The sequence below is a fragment of the Astyanax mexicanus genome, chromosome 15 (genome assembly GCF_023375975.1).
Source record: "Astyanax mexicanus isolate ESR-SI-001 chromosome 15, AstMex3_surface, whole genome shotgun sequence".
NCBI lineage: Eukaryota > Metazoa > Chordata > Actinopteri > Characiformes > Acestrorhamphidae > Astyanax > Astyanax mexicanus.
Genome location: NC_064422.1, coordinates 33,608,838 through 33,628,050, shown reverse-complemented (window position 1 = coordinate 33,628,050; position 19,213 = coordinate 33,608,838). Strand labels below are relative to the sequence as shown.

Sequence of the window (19,213 nt, the reverse complement as noted above, 5' to 3'; positions counted from 1 at the left end):
ATATATATATATATATAATATTGAAAAAATAGTTTGATATGTATAAAAAAAACAATAAACAAAATCCATTTTTTGTAACTTCTTTTTTCTTGGATGAATTTTCCCAATAAAAAGAAAATTATATCAATAAAAAATGTATACAAATGGGATTGCAATACCACCTTCTGCCGCTATTCAGCAGAGTGGAGCTGGTGAGCTGAGTAAACTCAGATTCTGAGTGAAGAGGAAAATGCTGCTTCCTGATTGGCCAGTTGAAACAGGCGCGCTGGCTGCTGTGGTAGAATGTAATACTACAGAATAAAAGTCTTAAAGTGTCAGAGAGCGATATTAAATGTGCAGTTATGCGGGCTGTGGACGGGCAGTGGTGAGTAGGTGGTAGGTGGTAGGGGGGTAATGGAGCGGGTGAGGAGCTCCGTGAGCTGCTGGGCTGAGTTTGGTGATTTACTCTGTGGAGAAGTTCTTCACTCTGGGACTGAAGTGCTGCTCACCACCGGCTCCAGAGACCTGCTGCTCTTTACTGCTCAACACAAACGGGTTAAGGCAAGTATACCAGTTATTATCTAACTATATAAAATAATTAATAATCATTTATTCATATTATTGATCTGTTTTAATAATAAATACATGTATTAAAGCACTGTGTGCTGTGAAAAAGTCAGAGAAACCACATTCATTTAGTATCAATGAAGATAGAGCTGGACAATATATCAATATTTTATCATATCGTGATACATTTCTTATTGTATAGACGATATGAATAACGAGGATACCATTAGTACCTAAAGAACACTGAACCAACTGTAACTACATTTCATTACAGAGAGTGTTTAAAAAATCCTAATAATGTTGTATTTTGTCCACGTTTTGTCAAATCATGAAAAATACTGTGTATCATGAGATTATCTTTAAAAACTGTATATAATGTTTTGCCATATCACCCAGCTCTATCAGTGTGTGATTACATACACCAAGGGCTTTTATATAGTTTGTATCAATATCAAAATTATATCATATTGACAGAAATTAAGAGATAAATTGTGATATAAATTTTACCACTATCGTCCAGACCTACAGTAAATGGATAACAGGCTAACGGCTGTTATGTACCTTTATTTTGTTGCATATTTTTCAAAGCAGATTATAAACAAGTTAATTATATTATACTAATTATATTGGGACACATACATGTATACTTTTACACATTTAATTGTCTTTCCTGTGTTGGATTATTAATCTTCCATATATCAAAGAGCACAGGTATCCAAAGTTTTGCATACAATATATATATATATATATTTTGTAACTGTATTTTTCTCTTCCTGCGAAATATTTAGTTTACACTTAGCAGATGTTAATGAAGTTCTATTAAATTAAGAATTGTGTCTGCTTTTTGCACAGTGCTGAAAGTGTATGAAGTATATGGATTTGCTATATTTCAGCTTTTCTGATCTCATGTTTGTGTTTATCAAGACTTGTGAGAGAAAATGTTATGATACGTTTTAGACGATCCTGCAGTTTGATTCTCCAGTGACCTCCTTTGCGTTAAGTGATGATAAGAGTCACCTTTATGCTCTTTGCCAGAATGATGGACTGTATTGTACTACTCTCTCCCTGGAATCCAGGTAATGCACATTGTTCAAAGTCAAAGTTATATTTATATGTCAATCCACTTGAATTTGTTAAAACACATTTAATCATGGTTTTTATGTCTTGTTATTTTCAATATTAAAGCCTGACATGTTTCTTTAAATTCTCTTTTTGTGTGTGTGTGTTTTTACAGCTCTCACTCTCAGACAACACAGAATTGTGACGACTGTATTGTGTCCACAGTATCCAGGGATTCTCTGGTTGTCGAGGACAGGAATTTGCAATCATTCATTCTAGTAGAGGGCATCATTGTCACAGTCGGTCTGCAAGAGTCCTTTTGGAGTTTTGACTTCTATGAAGTACCAAACTGTTCAACAAGAGCTATAGACTATCGAAAGCGGGCAGGTTTGCAAGTCCCTGCTGTTGCAACAACGATCCCTCACACTACAGAGGATGCAAGAGTTTGCTGCATTTACCCTAGCAAAGACTCTGCATCTAAGCGATGCACCCATCAACATCATTTCTATCTTGAGCCTCTCCTATTCCGGCTCTTGTTCGGAGTTGATGCATCGCTTGCTCATTCTCCAGTAGTTCTTTGTGGTTTACCTGATGGACGTCTCTTCTGTTTCCCCCCTCTCCTCCCATCATGCGGTGAGCAGAGACCACGGATCAGGATGCTCCACAGTCTCGAGCAGTCAGTAACATTTATTGGGACTTCTGTCACAGGAGAGCAGGGGCCGCAGTGTCTGGTAGTGGCCGGTCAGATGGGTCGAATTCTGCTGATCAGGGCTAATAAAGCAAACTCTGATGGAAAAGCAGCAGATTACAGTAAGTTTTGCAGTGATCTGCATAAAATAGAATGTATTTGGTATAGTTTCAACATTTTTACATTTAAAGGAGATCCAACATGTCATTATATATATATCCATGTTATGCATTAAATATGACGATGACAATGCTTAAACAATACATTATGCAGCTCTAGGTCAGAATACATGTGTTTTTATGCTGCTTGTAATAAAGTTTTGATTTCTGTTTGTCATTTATCATCTAATACATGCTCCAATTATCTGTAAGGTTTCATTGAGCAGACTGTGCGGGGACCTGTGGTGTGTGCTTGTGTAGATGGAGAAAACCTATACTACAGTACCTCTACACACTTGCTGACTGTGCAGCTGAACAGTTCTGCAACATCACCATCATCATCCTTATCAGCAGCAAAAGAAAAGCAACCAGAGAGGCGGACTCTTCCCTTTCAGAGTGCTGTTAGTCTGAGTGTGTGCCGAGTGATCGCACTAGCTGAGCCTCTAATTACACCAACAGGTACAGTAACTGGTACAAAGCTGTTTTTATCTTTTACCGAAACCATGAGTAAACACTGGTGATATGGTGTTGTGTCTAAGTTTTTATGTTTACAATATCAGTCCAATGCCTTGATAACATCCCTCATTTTACTGAAAGACTTAATTCTATTCTAATGTAAATGTATGTGTTTATGAATTGCAGGCTGTGTGCAGTTGCTGGCTTTGTGTCTGAGTGGGAGACTCCTTCAGGTGACAGTTCCTCAAAGGACAGAAAAAGACTCTGCATCTAAGATTACTTCAACACAAGTGGGCCAAACAGTGAAAGACCTCTTGGCTGGGATTGGAAATGTTTGGGAGAGGTGAGATTACTTCTATTCAAAAAGAACATGTGGGAAAAAGTTAGTCCGAGCTTTTCCAGTGGCTTGATTGAGGCCAGTCCAGGCATATTTTAATGGACCTGAAATCCATTTCAGAATCTTTGTTTTAGTTCTCAGAAGGTAAATCAAAGCTCAGTTAGAGTCTGCAGTGTGAACCTGTTTTACATAATTTTAGAAAAACTACATTTTACTGCAGTATTTATTAGCTGCTCATCATAACTAAAATGTGCGGCTATGTTATTAATTATGCAAACACAAAGACAGACCGCATAAGTAACAGCTGATGTTAGCATTAAGAGGATCTGGGGACAAAATAATTGGACTGATCAAATCTGGGAACATCCATAGTCCCATCGAAACCCAACCTCTCTTTGAACTTCTACCCTCTGGTAAAATATTTGTGTCAAGATTCTGTCAAGCCCCCCTCAGATAATTGATTTCCCCCCAGATAGCTTCAGTATTATTTGTGTTTAGTCTTCTAACCACTAAATATACCAACACTATGCTCAAAATGCTTGTCTTAAAAATGCCATGTTGTTCATCTGTTCTATTCAACTATGTTTCCCCCTACCAGAGCATCATCACTGAAGCACCAGCTGCAGGTGAATAATAATGTGCTCAAGCATTTGAATCAAGTCATCAACATCTGCAACCTGCTTCTAAATTCTCAGAAAAAAGACCAAAAAGGTAGCGACTGCAAGCCACCAATCAGCTGTCATGGCACAGCTAAGTGGAGTACTCTGCTGCAGAAAGACACTTTAGTTCTTACGTGTTCATTGGAAAACTCTAGCAATTCTGCACTGGAGGAAGGTTGGACACTCTGCGTTGAAATTGAGTCACCCCATTCCCTCAGAGCTGAGGGCTCTTCTAGAACTTACTCCTTTGCTTTGAAGAAGCTAGACTGGGGTCAGAAAGTTGATGTGAGTGTACCCCTCGATGTTGGAGCCGAGCTATTTCTCCCGGTCAAAATCCACTGCTTCCTTGTCTTCTCCCTACAGTCATTACTGCACTCTAAAGAATCCAGTGGTGACCCAGTATCTCAGCATCTAGCAGATAAAGGCTGCATTAGTCTCGCTCTGAACACTTTGACTCTGGACTGGATAGATTCTTTAAGGATAGGAGAGCCAGCATCACATGGTGTGATTCCCGAACAAAATACAGCGTGGGAAGCCACACATTTCTTCCTCAGCTCTAGGCGGATTTGCATGAAGGAACAGCCTATGCCACAGTCTGGTCCCCATGTTGTAGCTATACAGATATCCTCAGAGCTTCTAAAGACCTGGCTTGGTTTCCATGACTGTAGCACTGCAGCACTGTGCATTTCTGTGCTGAGATGGCTGATATCAGGAACATCTGAAGCAAAGGGACAAAATCTTGTTGAGGGTCCAGTGCTGTGTGCCCGTGGGCTGGACGGACAACCAGTCAGATTGTTGACCAAAGAGGTGAGCTTAAAGTTGTTAAATGACTTTACATCTCAACCACTGAATTTAGACATAAAATCTAGAATATATTAAATGTAGACTAATAGACTGCTTAGTTAGTTTGAGCTCCTCAAATTTTTCAGCACTTTTCATCAGTTTGGTTGTACTATTTTTTCTCAGGCCTAAAAGCTTGTGTTTGGTGTTTTCATTCACTGTGTGCTCTGCCTCCAGCCTTATTTTGTCACAACACAAGGGCACCATATGCAGCATAAAGAGCTGTTTTTTCGATGTGTTTGTTGTGTAAAACTCATATTGCAGTTATGATTAATAAAAAAAAAAGATTAATCAATCTTAACCCTAATGTGCACTCTGGAAGGCTAACACCTCCACGGTCTACTACTACTTGTCCTAATGTCTCTTATCCAGGTTATCCTAAGTGACGTTAACTCTGAAGGACCCCTATCTGCTGTGGAGGTTCAGATGGAAAGCTCCTCAATGTCCGCAGTATGTGGACTACACCATGCTGTGCTGCGACGTGTGCAGGTGCATATTCACAAATCTAGTACACCTTATTGTATAATAGAATACAAATATCTAGTACAATTATCCAGTACACCTTATTGTAAAATAGAAGTCTACTGAACTGATTTAGCCCATGATTTCATTAATGTATTTTTAACATTAAGGGCCTTCTACAAGATGCTTCAGTGAAAAGTGTGAGCCCTGCACATTTAAGAGGACAGTATTTGTGTGAGACCATTCGACATGCTGAGGTAAAACCCAAGCCTTTTTTTTGTCCACTATGTTACCTCAATTGTAGTCAATCAGCCAAGATATGTTTAATATCTTAAGTTTGTTTTTTAAAGCAGCCTTCTATTAGAGGAGAATTTGTCATACTTGCTTTTGGGCTCCCCTATAGTCTAAAAATGTAATTTGCACTTATCTATAAAATAAAATACATCTATAAAATACGTTTGTTACACATGATTTTCTGGACAAGTTGTAAAAGAAGGGTGAGGGCTGTTGGGGTACGCAATAAAATTGCCAACTACTTTTACATTTTTGTTGTATTAGCAAAAGAAATATGTACACTGTTCTCATTTCCGAATATATGTGTACTTGAGACAGATTGTATCTGTCCAGTATCATTATTTTATTTTACTTCAGTTCTGGATATATGAAGATATGTGGAGTGTATTATTAGTATCATGACATTCTGGATCATTGACCTCTGTTACAAATCTGATAAAATTCTTGTATTTTTTTTTTTTTAATCTCAGTTAAGTATGCGCCATATCATGATATATGCAGTACTAAAATGTAGTTTTCATTTTGTTATAGTAGTGTATTTTTCAATTTTTTTTTTAATTCAGTGTTTTGTCATATCGCTAAGAGTATTGTTATCACAGAAATACCATGAAATATTGTGATATTATTTTAGGGCCATGTCACCCACCCCTAGTTGGGGTACAGTAATATAAGATTTCATGCAAACCTGATTAGGGTTATTTTGCATTACAACGTCTCGCTAGAATGAAATAAGATGCTATTCTCTTTTATTACTCTTTTTTTTATATACAGGCCAAAAGTTTGGACACACCTTCTCTTTTTCAATGTGTTACTACTACTAATATTAGTGTTTCATACTGTCACATATTAACAGCGTGCTTTCTTGTTTAGTCTCTTTACAAGGACTTGCAGGACTCTCGTGCTTCAGCTGCTTTTGGAGGAGTGATTAAGACAAGGACTTCACTGTTTCCTCTCTACTTGGAGCTCAGAAAGCACCCACTGCTCATTCTCTGACTGCATGAAAAAAGGAAATTAAAAGTATAACGGTGAATTTTCTAATTTAATGGAGCATTTTTGGACAGCCCACTGTAGAATATGGTATATATGGTGGGTTCATTTAATTTCAGTCTATGGAGGTATACAAAAAAGTCCTGCAGATTTTAGAATGCTTTGATTTTAAGCAGTTCATGGTTTTACTGTTCAAATGAATTTCTAAATATCATAATAAATATATGACAATGTTCTAATATAATATAAATATAAATTTGTTTAACAATTTGTAATTAATAGAATAAACTGACATACCATGCTACATGACATCTCATGAAAAGTCTTGTCATTTATGACAGTTTATTTAGAATTTTTTATTTGAACTCCATTTACATATTTGAGGTATGACAAAACCAAAAATATGAAGACCAGCCTACAACTGAAAACGCCTACATTTTAAAATGACAACTGTAAAACAATACTGCTGCAACGGCCTGTTAAAATACTGTAAGAGGGTGCAAGAGATTATCTTTTATCTTCTGTAGCACATAAACAATGAAGCTTACAAATTTGTTATTATAAACAAAACATTTCAACAAGAGATTTTTTTTATATTATTCCATGTTCCTCCATGTAGAGAGCTGTGAAACAGCAGAAAAATATCTCCAGCAGCTTCCTTCAAATCAGTAAATACTAGGGGTGTCACGATTCTCTAAATCCTCAATTCGATTTTATTTCCGATTTTAGGGTCACGATTCGATTCAATTCTCGTTTTCTTTTTTTACAGCAGAGAGGCCTATGCCAGTTTGAAATTAGTCTATGGTCAGTCATTGGTTTTTGGTAACAGTGTGCACTATAAAACAGCAATGTGCAACATAAAATAAATAATAAAAAAAATACAGGAACAGTCATGTACAAAATAATAGAACAATTAGAGCCTTAACAAACTGAACTCTATCCTACCATAACAGTTAAACCTGAAAAATAAGACTCGGTCCCTGAGGATGACAATTTTTTTTCTTTAACAAAGATATATTATTAACTTTATCTGAGAGAAAGATGCTCCTTAAGGCACCAAAACTATTGACATATTTGACTCTAGACAAAAAACTAATGTTATTTTTATATTTTCAAGGTTTTGGAGATGAGAATGTCCACATTCTCTGGAGAAAGGGCTGCTCTTTGAGCAGTCACAGTGACCGCGGCGTCGGCTACAGTGTGCTGCGCCATTTGCATAGCGAGCGCGTGTGCTTCTGTAGCTTAGAGGGAGGGATCATTGATCATCTTTTTGACTTCGATGATCGAGACCATGACATGATTTCGATCAATTTCGATAAAATATCGAAATCGTGACACCCCTAGTAAATACATAAAATTTTAAAAGCATCTCACTTAACACTTTCTTTACCAGTTAATATTATACAGAAAAATGCTTTTAGGGAACTGGAACAAGAAAAGTAAAATTCAAACATGCACACAATACAACAGGAACAGATGAAGACAGTTGTTCCTATAACAGTCCCTCTGATATCAAGAATATTAATTAGTGGTTTGTGTACAGCCTCTACTCTTGTGACTAGGGTTGCAGCGGTAACCGGTTTCACGGTATACCGTGGTATTAAAATGCACGGTTATCATACCGTGTGTGTTTGCTTATTACCGGTAAAACGCAAGCCAGCGGAGAAAGTCACCCGCGCATGCGCAACTCTGCTCCGCTTCAGCTACTCAGCACACAGTGGTGAGAACGGCAGAAAGTGCATCAGACTAGAGCTTAGATTCTCTGCCCGAACCAGACCTGACCCGAGGACCGACCCGAAATCGGGTCCGTTCGGGCCGAGATTTCCCACCACATTCCTCGGGCCGGGTCGGGTTGGGCTCCAGAAAATAGTCTGAGATGTAGGCATCTGTTTTTTAATTATATATTTTATTTTTAAATAAAGCTCTGGTGTGATAGTCACAATGTTAATGCTAAGTAACCAATTATTATTGTTCATGAAAACGAACCAAATAACGAAAACTGAAAGTGAAACTTAACTAACTTATTTATAAGCGCTGTTTTCACTCCCGCAGTTCTACAGCGGGAGGTGTTGTGCCGATTCTGTCCGCGAAGCTGGAGTCGGATTGAGCAGGGAGTCGGATTCGGCATAACAGCGGCAGCGCGGCTGCACCTCGCGGTCCGCGGTGTTAGTTGTAAGCGCTCGCGCTAGCCGCAAAACACGACAGAAAACACTGAGAAACTGCAGAATTATGAATTGGACTAAAATGAGCACGAGGAGATAAAAGAGAACCTTTACCTGTGAGTAGCTCACATCAGAACACGCAAATCTCTCTCTCTCGCACGTGAACTTCTCCGCACTGTGTTTAGCTGTTCTTAAAAATCATTTTTATTAAATAATAGTTCTATGCTTCTATGTTAGTGTTAATTAACATAATTCTGATCATATTTCGCTCATTCAAACAGCCTGAAAACAGACTTGTAATCTTGTAATCAACAAGCTTGTAATCAATGTGGCCGTAGTCACAGCTAAAGGAGGAAATACATCAAACCTGTTCTCCCATCTCCGAGAACACCACCCCGCTGTGCAGCGCAAAGTATGTGTTCAGTTTATAATTTTACCTAAATAACCTAAATAAAACTTCTTTGTAGTCGTGCACAACCCATGCGGTAAGCGCCCGCAAAAGCGCTGAGTTATCCGAAATTTGGGCACGCAGGTACAGGCGTGAAGTGCGTGCTACGATGGATTCACGTGTCCGTGTAAAGGTCCTGGCCGGACTGGATGTGAAAGACGCCATTCATTTACATGCGTTAATTTTCAAATTCTGACGTGCCTGTTTTTCATATGTTGAAGGTTTTAAGGTGTGAAAGCCTTAAAATAGAAATCTCTATTGTGAGGATCATGTCAGAAATAAATCCCCTCTTTCTGCAGTATCTGGTTATATACCAACTTTTTTTATATATATATACACTCTTAATGCCCTTAGGAGTAGTGGAAAAACATGGTTTCCTTCACCTGATGGTGTAGTTTCTACAATAAATAGTTAATTGAACAAAAAAACTTTGTTGTAATTTCTTTAAGGGTCAGTTTAATAATATATGTAACAAACTGTGATACCGTGATAACCGTGATACCGCGGTATTTTCCGAGACGGTTATCATACCGTGAAAATCTCATACCGTTGCAACCCTACTTGTGACATGAATTGACCAAAGATATTGGGCCAATATTGTCATTATTTCACTGCCTTCAGTCATAAGAGCTTTAGTGAGGACCAGTACTGATGTTAAAGGAGAACTTCTCGATCACAATCTCAACCCAGAACACATTTACCATCAGGAGTTCCATCAATCCATAGAACACAATTCTACTGATCCACAGCTAAATGCAGGCTTTACACCCATATAGCTGTGTGAGCAAATAAATATATGCGCCCTCAATAGGTGCACTTTTATTAACAGAAATTTTGAATCGAGTGTTTGGTTCTTTTTGGACATGATGTGCATATCCAGGAAAATGTCCAGTAAAAACTGCATAAAATTATACATCACTCAGAAAAGCTATTAATATTCCATGACTAACTACAGTGTTTTTAGTTTTGTTGATCTGAATCCAGTGTAAACAGTTTCTCCCTAAGCTCATAATAGCTTCCTTTTTTGGACATGAGCTGCTCGTGTGTTCCTTGTTCCACAATCTTCCCATCTTCCATGTAGATGATGTGGTCTGCTTTCTCTATAGTCTGCAAGCGATGTGCCACCACCAGTACGGTCTGACCTGCTGCACCTGAGAGGGCTTGCTGAACCTGGGAAGAGATTGGGAAAATAGCAAACTGAATGTGGTTTGTCTGAAAGTGATTTATAACTTAAAAAATAGCCCATAGAAACTTTTACACAGACCCATAATTTCAGGACACCATAATGATTGTGACATTTAGCTTCACATGGGTTTATATGTGCTCAGGTGTGTTCCATTGCCTCTGTAGTGCAGGTGTAAAATACCTAGGCTGACCTAGGTACCTAGGTTTCAAACACCTTTGGAGACTAATCACCACTGTTATTAGTAAATATTGCCAATTAAAGAAAGTTAAGTTATTGTTTGGCTGGAATATGTGAATAAAAAAGAGACATCAGTCTGATCTGGGATTACCAATATTAGTCATGAGGAATATCATCAAGTAGACTAAAGAAAGCACTAGTGAGCTCAATAATCACAAATAAATAAAATTTAATTTGTGTGATTTCTCAACTCAACTTTATTTATAGAGCACTTTAAAAACAACAACAGCTGCAACAAAGTGCTGTACATGGCAAATTATAGGACAAAACAAAATACTAGAAACAATAAGACAAATTAAAATATAGATATCAATAAAGATTAGTTTTAGATAAATCTATGAGCTAAGTAAAGTAAAAGTTAAACAAAATAATAACAGAAATAAAATAAATAATAAATAAATAAATAAAACAAGAACAAAATCTTAAATTTGGTTAAAAGCCAAGGAATAAAAATGAGTCTTTAGCCTGGTTTTAAACATGGACAGTGACAGGGCTTGTCTGATTTGACGTTTTGAGGGGTGTATGATAGTAAAATGTGTCTTTGTTCCAAACCTTATCAAGAGCACTGTATGAATAAACATACCGCATGCTGAGTGTTGCTGTCCAACTTGCTGGTGGCTTCATCAAGAATTAGTATTTTTGGAGTCCTTATCATAGCTCTGGCAATAGCAATGCACTGCTTCTGTCCTGAAGACAGCCTCTCCCCACGCTGTCCAACATCTGAAGCAATGTAACAGACAGTAGAAATAGGGGAATGAACATCAGTTGTAGATCCATGCTATATACATAAGACAAAACATTTTACAAAAGAACAAATCAGTTCAATGTTTTCACCTGTATCATAGCCTTGATCCATATTATGAATGAACTTGTTCACACTAGCTTTCTTTGCTGCATCTTGCACTCTCTCTTCAGAGCAGCCATGTAGCCCGTACTCAATATTGTACTTTATTGAGCCAGAGAAGAGCTCGGGATTCTGGGACACAGCTGCCATCTGTGACAATGGAAAAATATAAAGTGAAATACCAATAAAACATTTTGATTTAGATATTGGGCTACTCTGTTATGGTTTTTTATTCAACTAATATACTGTAGTATAGTATAGTATAGTATAGTATAGTATAGTACATGCAAAAGTACATACTCTCTCGTACTCATATGAACATTTATTAACAGCTCTATTATTGTGGTCAAAATTCACTTTTATCAGTTTGGCTTCCTTCAAAACAAACTGCACTAAATTAAGCTAGAGCTAACCATATATCAGAAAGGGAATTTTAAAGCGGCAAGCAAAATAACCCACCTAGGTAAGCAGGGAGGTATCCTTCCTAGGCTAAAAGCTAACTGACTGGCATTAATCTCTTTTGCTATCTAACCCCATGCTGAGAGGACACTGAGGATAGACAAACTATCCCGTGAGACTCTGTAATAATTACAAAATATGAATGAAGATAGATTGTTACAGTGGATACAGTGGATCCCAATTAGCTGTAAAAAACACAAAAGCTACTCTTTCTGGTGTCCCCATAAAAAACAAACTTCAAAAACATAATTGTAAAAGCTGTAAATCAATACAAATCATTAAACATCTTAAATTGGTATGTTCTATTGCTCACCTGACTGCACAGGTACCGTTGCTGGTAGCGATAAATTGGAACACCGTCTAATAGCACTTCTCCTTTCTGAGGCTCATAAAACCTCTGCAGCAGACTAACGCAAGTACTCTTCCCTCCACCAGACGGGCCCACCAGCGCGGTCATCTTCCCGGGTTTCAGCTCCAGACTTACAGACTGATATAACAACATGACGATGATTGAATGATGAAATTAGGTGAAATCTTGTATGCTTATTTTTCATGATACTTAAGAAATACAGCACAGCATTATTTAAATATTAATTTATTAAAGATTAAAGATATATTGTGGTTTTTTTTTTTTACTTTTAAAACAAAGCAAAATAAAAAGTGTTACCTTAAGTGCCTCACGAGAAGGATAAGAGAAGGTAACATTGTCAAACGTGAGTCTTCCTTCTAGTTTCGGAGGAACAAAGTCGCCTGCTTCTCTTACTGTCGCTCTTCTGTCAAGCAGCTGAAACACCTTCTCTGCTGACCACACTGTGTTCAGGATGTCTCCATAAACATACACCAGATGCTGAGGACATCAGATCAACACATAGTGGAATATCTATTAGATTTAGAAAACAGTGAAAAGTAAAGCTTCATATAAATAAAGTGACATGTCAAATATCATGGGACAGCAACTAGAATTGTTTCCCGTGAATTTTTCCGTATCTAATGGATGCTAAAAAGGTTGAAATGACCTACAGGATTTTTATGATTGCACAGACCATTCTAGCCAGACACTGGCAGTCACAATCATTACCACCCACTGCGTTGTCCATTGTAGATGGTAATGCCTGCTATAACGTATTCAAGGTACACATGATATCGCAAATGCTTTTAGAACTTCGGAAATTAAACTTTCCATCCATCTGGCTCACACTATCAGGCCTTTGCTTGCCATGAGCACACTGGTCAATGTCCAACATCACTCACAAGATTACACTTCATGATCAATTTACATATTGCTATCCCAGGATTTTGGCATGTCTGTGTACATTTATGGTTAAAAGACTCAGACCAAGGGGCTCTGAGTGGTCCAGCGGGCTAAGTGCCACTATGCCACTATGATCAGGAAAGCAGCAGTTCGAATCCTGTTTATATTGCTTGCCATCGGCTGCCGGAGCCCTGAGGGAGCAAAATTGGCTTTGCTCTCTTTGGGTGGGTAGATGGCGCTCTCCTCCCACATCACTCCAAAGGGTGATGTCGATCAGCACAAGGCATCTGTGGGCTGGTGTATCTGAACCGAGTCGCTGTGCTTTTCTCTGAGTGCGCTGGGATGCTACTCAGCAATGCTACTGATCAGCAGCAGTTCGAAAAGAAGCGGTGGCTGACTTCACATGTGTGGGGGAGGAGGCATATGCTAGTTTTCACCCTCCTAGTTTTGGGCATCACTTGTGATAGGGGGAGTCCTAATGAGGGTTGTGGGTTGGGTAATTGGCTGTGTAAATTGGGGAGAAAATGAAGAAAAAAATAGAAATATTCAGACCGTAAAACTCACCCTCATGTTGGTCACCATGTCTTTCTGATACAGCACAAAAGCCAGGAGGCCTCCACTGCTTAGCTGACCAGAGGTGATGAGATTTTGGCCTAGAAGCAGCATGGCGATCTTCAGGCTCACTGACACAAACTGAACCCAGACACAAAAAACACAGGTAATCAGACACAGGTGAGCAATTAACTAATACAGATTTCAGTTGTGTGATATGGTCTGGTATAGACAAGATGGTACAGCATACATGTTTATCTAAATAAACAAAGTGTAAATAGGGGTAGACATTTTACTGTACTGCACCGGTATGTGGTTGGGGGGGGGGGTCTCACCCTGCGCAGAAGGAGGTGCACTGCACTGTAAATGCCTTTGCGTGTTTGAACCTGTAGCTTCCTGTCCAGGGCCTCCTCATACCTCCTCTGCTCCTGGGCTTCAGCCCTAAAACTGCGCACTGTCTTCATAGCATCAACTGTAGACAAAGCCAGCTGCTCAATCTCCGCCTTGCAGTCCTGCAGCTCTCTGTTGGTTTTCTGCAACATTGAATATGATTACATATAGCACCTGCCTGTCCACTAATTTGATCATTCCTGGTCTACATGATACTTAGTCAATATTGACCCTTTTTGACTAATTAATGGTTTTCTAGTTCTAAATCAGCTTGTGATTATTTGGAAGACTTGACTCAAGAGAGAGAACTCAGGAGAACTTTGGGCTAAAGTTCTGTTCCGCTCTCTCTGGTAAGAAAAGCAAGAAATGAGAGATTAAAAAAAGAGAAGACACTTGTGAAAAAGGTAGAGATCAAATGTATATGATGTTAAATAAAGAGGAATGGATTCAGAGATTATCCTCCTTCTTTTGCAATTTAATAACATTACATAATTACATCTCTACATGCAATTCACACATGCATGTCAGCATGTAATTTTGGTGGAATCCTAGTGAGTGGGTGAGTTGCTGACATGGATGAACAAATGCACAAGCACACAGCTTGTATATAATGAAGCAGTGGTTCTGTGTTCTCTGGAATGATGGTTCTCCATCCAGTATTTTTGGAATGAGTTGGGAGTTGGAGATAAGCATCCTGTAATCACTAATATTCTTGCTGCTGAATGCAATTAAATCCTCAGATTTGCTCCCAAATCTAGAAGAAAGTCTTCTCTACACAATCGACCAACAAAATCACAGTAACTTATTTTTAAATATCCTTATTTTTGTAGTAAACAATAAAAGATGTCACCATGAAATGTAGAACAGTCATTAAATGGAAAACTGTTAGCAGTTTTCCAACATTCAGCTTTTCCCAGTGTGTTATGACTGCAGCATGACCACAAGGGCACATTACCTGGGCTAATGTGTTGTAATTGTTCTGCAGCACAGCGAGCAGAGGCATCTCCACACATGTAAGGATTGTGAGTTGCCAGGACAGACTCAGCATGGAGACGAGCATGCTACACGTCTTCACAAGGCTCCGCAGAAGCACATTCACATTCATGGCTATAGAACGGCCCATCTTATCAGTGTCAGAAACCAGCCGGGATGTTAGACTTCCTACAAGGGAAAGAGAAAGATTTATTTACTATCTACAATAATGGAAAATTAAAAATGATTTAAAGCACTTCAATAGGTAATGTAATAGAAGTTTAACTCAATCTGCATGGCTGTTGCCCCCGCAGGAGTCATAAACGCTAAATTATGTTTGGATAATTCACCTGGTTTGTTGTCTTCAAAGAAGCTAATTTCCTGCTTCATTAGGTTCTGAAACAACATGTGTCGAATTCTCCTGTTTAATCTGCTCAGGCTGCACATGAACATGCCTCCTCGCAAGCCAGAAAACAAGGAGCTGAGAGAAATAGTACACATTATTATATAGAGAACATTTAAACACATTTAGAAAAACAGTAACAATAAATAGCCATGCACCAATATGTGACTTTTGTGCTGATGCTGATATATCCAGTATTTGTAAGTAGATGCAGATTGCAGATAAATAAATATATCTAAACATATGAGTCTGATAATGCTATTAATAAGCACACCAGTGACACAAATACACCTACCTTCCAAAAGAGTAGAGTGACATGAGCCCAATGGCCCACATGAAGGTACTATGCTGGTAGTCTCCCTTCAAGACATCAATGATTTTCCCCACATAGTAAGGAATAAATGACTCAACTGCAAAAGAAAAATCCTTAATTTCCTTAATGACTTAACTTAAAAATAAAAAATCCGTCAGTGTGAATGCATGTCTTTGTGGCTGATCCATAAGCACGGTTATACAGTGTTACTAATCACTGAATTAGTTGTTTGAGATAATACTAAGATATGTGCAAGTACAAGACCACGACTGGGGACCAGTGATGTATTCATCATCCACATAAATAGGAGTGGAAACATTCTGACTTGTGATCCATGACCATTTAGCCTTTTAAAGTCCACAGAACACCACGGACAGGTATTTGTCACAATGTTAGATTTTATATTGTTTTCATTTTAATTATTAATCAATTATCCTTAGCGAGTAAAAAAGTCACAGTGTAAAAAAGCTCAATATTACTAATATAAAGTCTAAAGATAAATATTATGTCAATACTGTATATGCTAAACTTTCAGCAGGGCTTCAAATACACTGTATTTAAATAACTGTAGTAATTAAATGTGTTTTTTAAAGAATCTGATGCTACTAATGCATTTACTCTGTGTGTGAAAATGTGATAAATATTATGTACTGTGACAAATTATTTAATTATAAGGATCCAATATTTTTACCATGTCGTCCAGCTCTAGTTGAAATACTGGAAAACTTACATAAAGCAGCCAAGATGAGAAAAATAAAGGCGGCCCCCAGGTGAAGGTAGTCTGCTCTGGAGTAGTGAATCACTCTCATTAGGAGAGCTTTGGCCTCTTGGTCTTTCTTCTCCTTTTTTGCATCCTTTTTAGAGTCATTAGAGGGGAATGCCATCTCCCACACCATATATACCAGTGTGGCAGTCACTGCACTCAGGATTACCATGCCTGCATCAGGAACAGGACAGAAACCACATGCTCCTCCTGGAACCAGCGTCTGCACAGTATCAAACACAGGAGGCAAAAAACACAGCAAAACAACCCAGCGCTTCAGCAGAGGTTGGACAATCTTCTCCACAAGCACTGAACCGACTTGATTAAGCAGGAACCAGCAGACAGCCCTGAATGCCCATATCCAGCTCAAGCTGAGGATAAAGGTGCCTTCAAACCACAGAAGTCCTGCTACCAGAATCAGCCAGAGGATCAGGTCACAGCCCAGGAGAAGTGCACACGCTCGCACTGCAGCTCTTTCAGTGGGATGAGCCATCATGGAGGTACCATTTACTCTGCAGAATAAATGAAAAATAATGAGACAAATGAAATACAATGGACATTTGCTTTTCCAGACAATGCTATGGCAGACTGCTTTACTTTTGCTTTAACTCGTCAGTTACTGCACCGGGTTAGTAGAAATGTAAAATCTAGGCTCATAGTTATAGCTCAGGGATGTCCAGTCATATTCAAAAATGGCTGGTGTGGCTGCAGGTTTACATTCTAGTCAATCAGACAACATGCTTCTTGTTGTTTAGAATGAAAAGTCTGAACATCACCGTCATAATTTAAAATAATCACTTCTGTCACACAACCTTTAAAATCCATTAAGTTAAGCTAGTTTTTATTTAGATTTATTAGATTAGTTTAGATCTATTTATGAATATTTGATTTTACCAAATTGAAAACCTTTGGAATATAATCAAGAGGAAGATAGATGATCACAGCCATCAAACCAAGCTGAACTGTTTGTTGTCCAAAGTTGTCTAAGTTGTCCAAAAGCAGTGTGTACGACTGGTGGAGGAGAACATGCCAAGATGCATGAAAACCAGGGTTTTTCTACAAATGATTGATTTCTGAACTCTTTATCTGTAAACTTTATGAATTTGAAGTTTTTATTTGCATTATTTGTCTATAAGTCTGAAAGCTCTGCATATTTTTGTTATTTCAGCATATTCTCATTTTCTGCCAATAAATGTTCTAAATGACAATATTTTTATTTGAAATTTGGGAGAAATGTCCATAGTTTATAGAACAAAACATGTTCATTTTACTCAAACATATACCTATAAATAGAAAAATCAGAGAAACTAATTCATAAACTAAAGTGGTCTCAGTTTTTTTTTTCAGAGCAGTATACCTTCATTAAAAGATTAAATACAAGTATATACCAAATATACCTAGACTTTTCTGTATCTTTTTCAGTATAAGCTGTATACTTAAATATAATTATGGTTAGTATGTCACTGATAAGTACAAAAAAATAAACTGAAAGTATATGTGCTTAATTTTAGTTTAAAATAAGTAAGTTATACTAATAGTACACTTGATTAATCTAATTTTTTGTAAGAGAAGCGTTACATTACTTAACTTAACTTAAATTAATAACTTTGAAAGTGTCCTCAAGTGCAGTCGCAAAGACCATCAAAAACGTCATGATGAAACTAGTCCTCATGAGGACCACCCCAGGAGAGAAAGAGCAAGAGTTTTCTCTTTTGGTTTATTTAACACTTTTAAGTTACTACATGATTCCTTATGTGTTCCTACATAGTCTGGATGAGTTTAGTATTAATTCACAATGTAGGAAACATATTAAAAAAATAAAACATTGAATGAGAAGGTGTATCTAAACGTGGCACTTTAGGTGGTCTGTAATAACAGGGCACATCTGGGAAGCCCACTTTCTAATCATAATTAAACACAAGTCCAGGTAGTTAACTAGCCTGGAAAGGCCTTTATAAGGATCTAAAGCCTGAGTTTCCTGATTAGAGAAACAGATCTGTGGACAACAGGCAGTCAGTGCTGCTCTCTATCAGCCTGTTAGCTATAGCTAATAAAAGCTAATCATTATAGCTGCATGTTTCTGTCGCAGGGGTCGTACACAGCTCAACTTAAAACAAGTAAAATCTAAATAAAAGCAGACAGATGGTCTTACCGTTGTCAGTCCGCTGGAGTTTCGATCCGTGTCCCAATATCAGTTTTACTTTCACTTTTATTTTCACACTGAAACTCCGCGTCTGCTTCCACCAGGCAGCTTAAACTGCATCAGCGCAGACCACCAAAATCAAACACACGCTTCCCCTGCTAAACCTCGCCTTCTGTCCCGTTATAGTTTCATTAAAACACCTATAAATACAGATGTATTTGGACCTTGTGCTCCTGTGGTGTGATTCCTGTGCTGTTCATTTACCTGCAGTCCCTGAGTTTCACCGCTAGATGTCGCTCGTTTGTAGTAATGAGTTAATACCCTGCCCCTCCCCCAGGAAGTATACTGCTCTGGAAAAAATATATATTATAATATTCTTTATTTATTAAACTACAGACAACATTTCTCTCAAATTCCGAGTAAAAATATATTCTCATATATAACACTTATTTGCAGAAAATGAGAAATGGCTGAAATAACCTGAAATTTGTCGTAAGTATATATAGTTATCTCTCCTTGTGGTCAAATAAAGGGTCATTAAAATTATGTAATATATATTAGACTTTGAGGGTAATTTCCTCACCCAACTTTTTCTTCAATCTA

At 38.0% G+C, this 19,213-nt stretch overlaps 2 protein-coding genes across 3 annotated transcripts; one reads left to right on the top strand and one right to left on the bottom strand.

The window, feature by feature from the left end:
- The first annotated feature begins 300 nt into the window (after positions 1–300).
- Positions 301–6,795, top strand: faap100 (FA core complex associated protein 100). 2 transcript variants are annotated; one of them, XM_022669034.2, is made up of 10 exons: positions 301–540; positions 1,504–1,622; positions 1,781–2,238; positions 2,314–2,415; positions 2,665–2,910; positions 3,094–3,250; positions 3,843–4,710; positions 5,116–5,232; positions 5,376–5,462; positions 6,370–6,795. In XM_022669034.2, the coding sequence occupies exons 1-10, from the start codon at positions 394–396 to the stop codon at positions 6,490–6,492; spliced, it is 2,424 nt and encodes an 807-aa protein (XP_022524755.2). In that variant the 5' UTR covers positions 301–393; the 3' UTR covers positions 6,493–6,795. The 2 variants fall into 2 exon arrangements, with proteins under 2 accessions (XP_022524755.2, XP_007259397.3); XM_007259335.4 differs by having other exon boundaries at positions 1,781–2,415.
- Positions 6,796–7,608: 813 nt separating this feature from the next.
- Positions 7,609–18,892, bottom strand: tap2t (transporter associated with antigen processing, subunit type t, teleost specific). The gene is made up of 12 exons (XM_007259334.4): positions 18,620–18,892; positions 16,435–16,979; positions 15,687–15,801; positions 15,339–15,469; positions 14,972–15,177; positions 13,962–14,159; positions 13,639–13,767; positions 12,490–12,669; positions 12,136–12,309; positions 11,354–11,513; positions 11,103–11,239; positions 7,609–10,266 (listed from the first exon to the last, which is right to left on the bottom strand). The coding sequence occupies exons 2-12, from the start codon at positions 16,961–16,963 to the stop codon at positions 10,057–10,059; spliced, it is 2,169 nt and encodes a 722-aa protein (XP_007259396.3). The 5' UTR covers positions 16,964–16,979; positions 18,620–18,892; the 3' UTR covers positions 7,609–10,056.
- Between the last annotated feature and the right edge of the window lie 321 nt (positions 18,893–19,213).

What these genes read in the sequence shown, in the direction of transcription:
- faap100 (XM_007259335.4), top strand. Translation starts at nt 394, where the DNA reads ATGGAGCGGGTGAGGAGCTCCGTGAGCTGCTGGGCTGAGTTTGGTGAT. An exon ending in GCCTCTAATTACACCAACAG is followed by an intron (nt 2,911 to 3,093) that starts GTACAGTAACTG and finishes TATGAATTGCAG; the next exon opens with GCTGTGTGCAGTTGCTGGCT. An exon ending in ATTGGAAATGTTTGGGAGAG is followed by an intron (nt 3,251 to 3,842) that starts GTGAGATTACTT and finishes TCCCCCTACCAG; the next exon opens with AGCATCATCACTGAAGCACC.
- tap2t (XM_007259334.4), bottom strand. Translation starts at nt 16,963, where the DNA reads ATGATGGCTCATCCCACTGAAAGAGCTGCAGTGCGAGCGTGTGCACTT. An exon ending in TCTCATCTTGGCTGCTTTAT is followed by an intron (nt 15,802 to 16,434) that starts GTAAGTTTTCCA and finishes TTTCTTTTGCAG; the next exon opens with TTGAGTCATTTATTCCTTAC. An exon ending in CTTCTCGTGAGGCACTTAAG is followed by an intron (nt 12,310 to 12,489) that starts GTAACACTTTTT and finishes TTGTTATATCAG; the next exon opens with TCTGTAAGTCTGGAGCTGAA.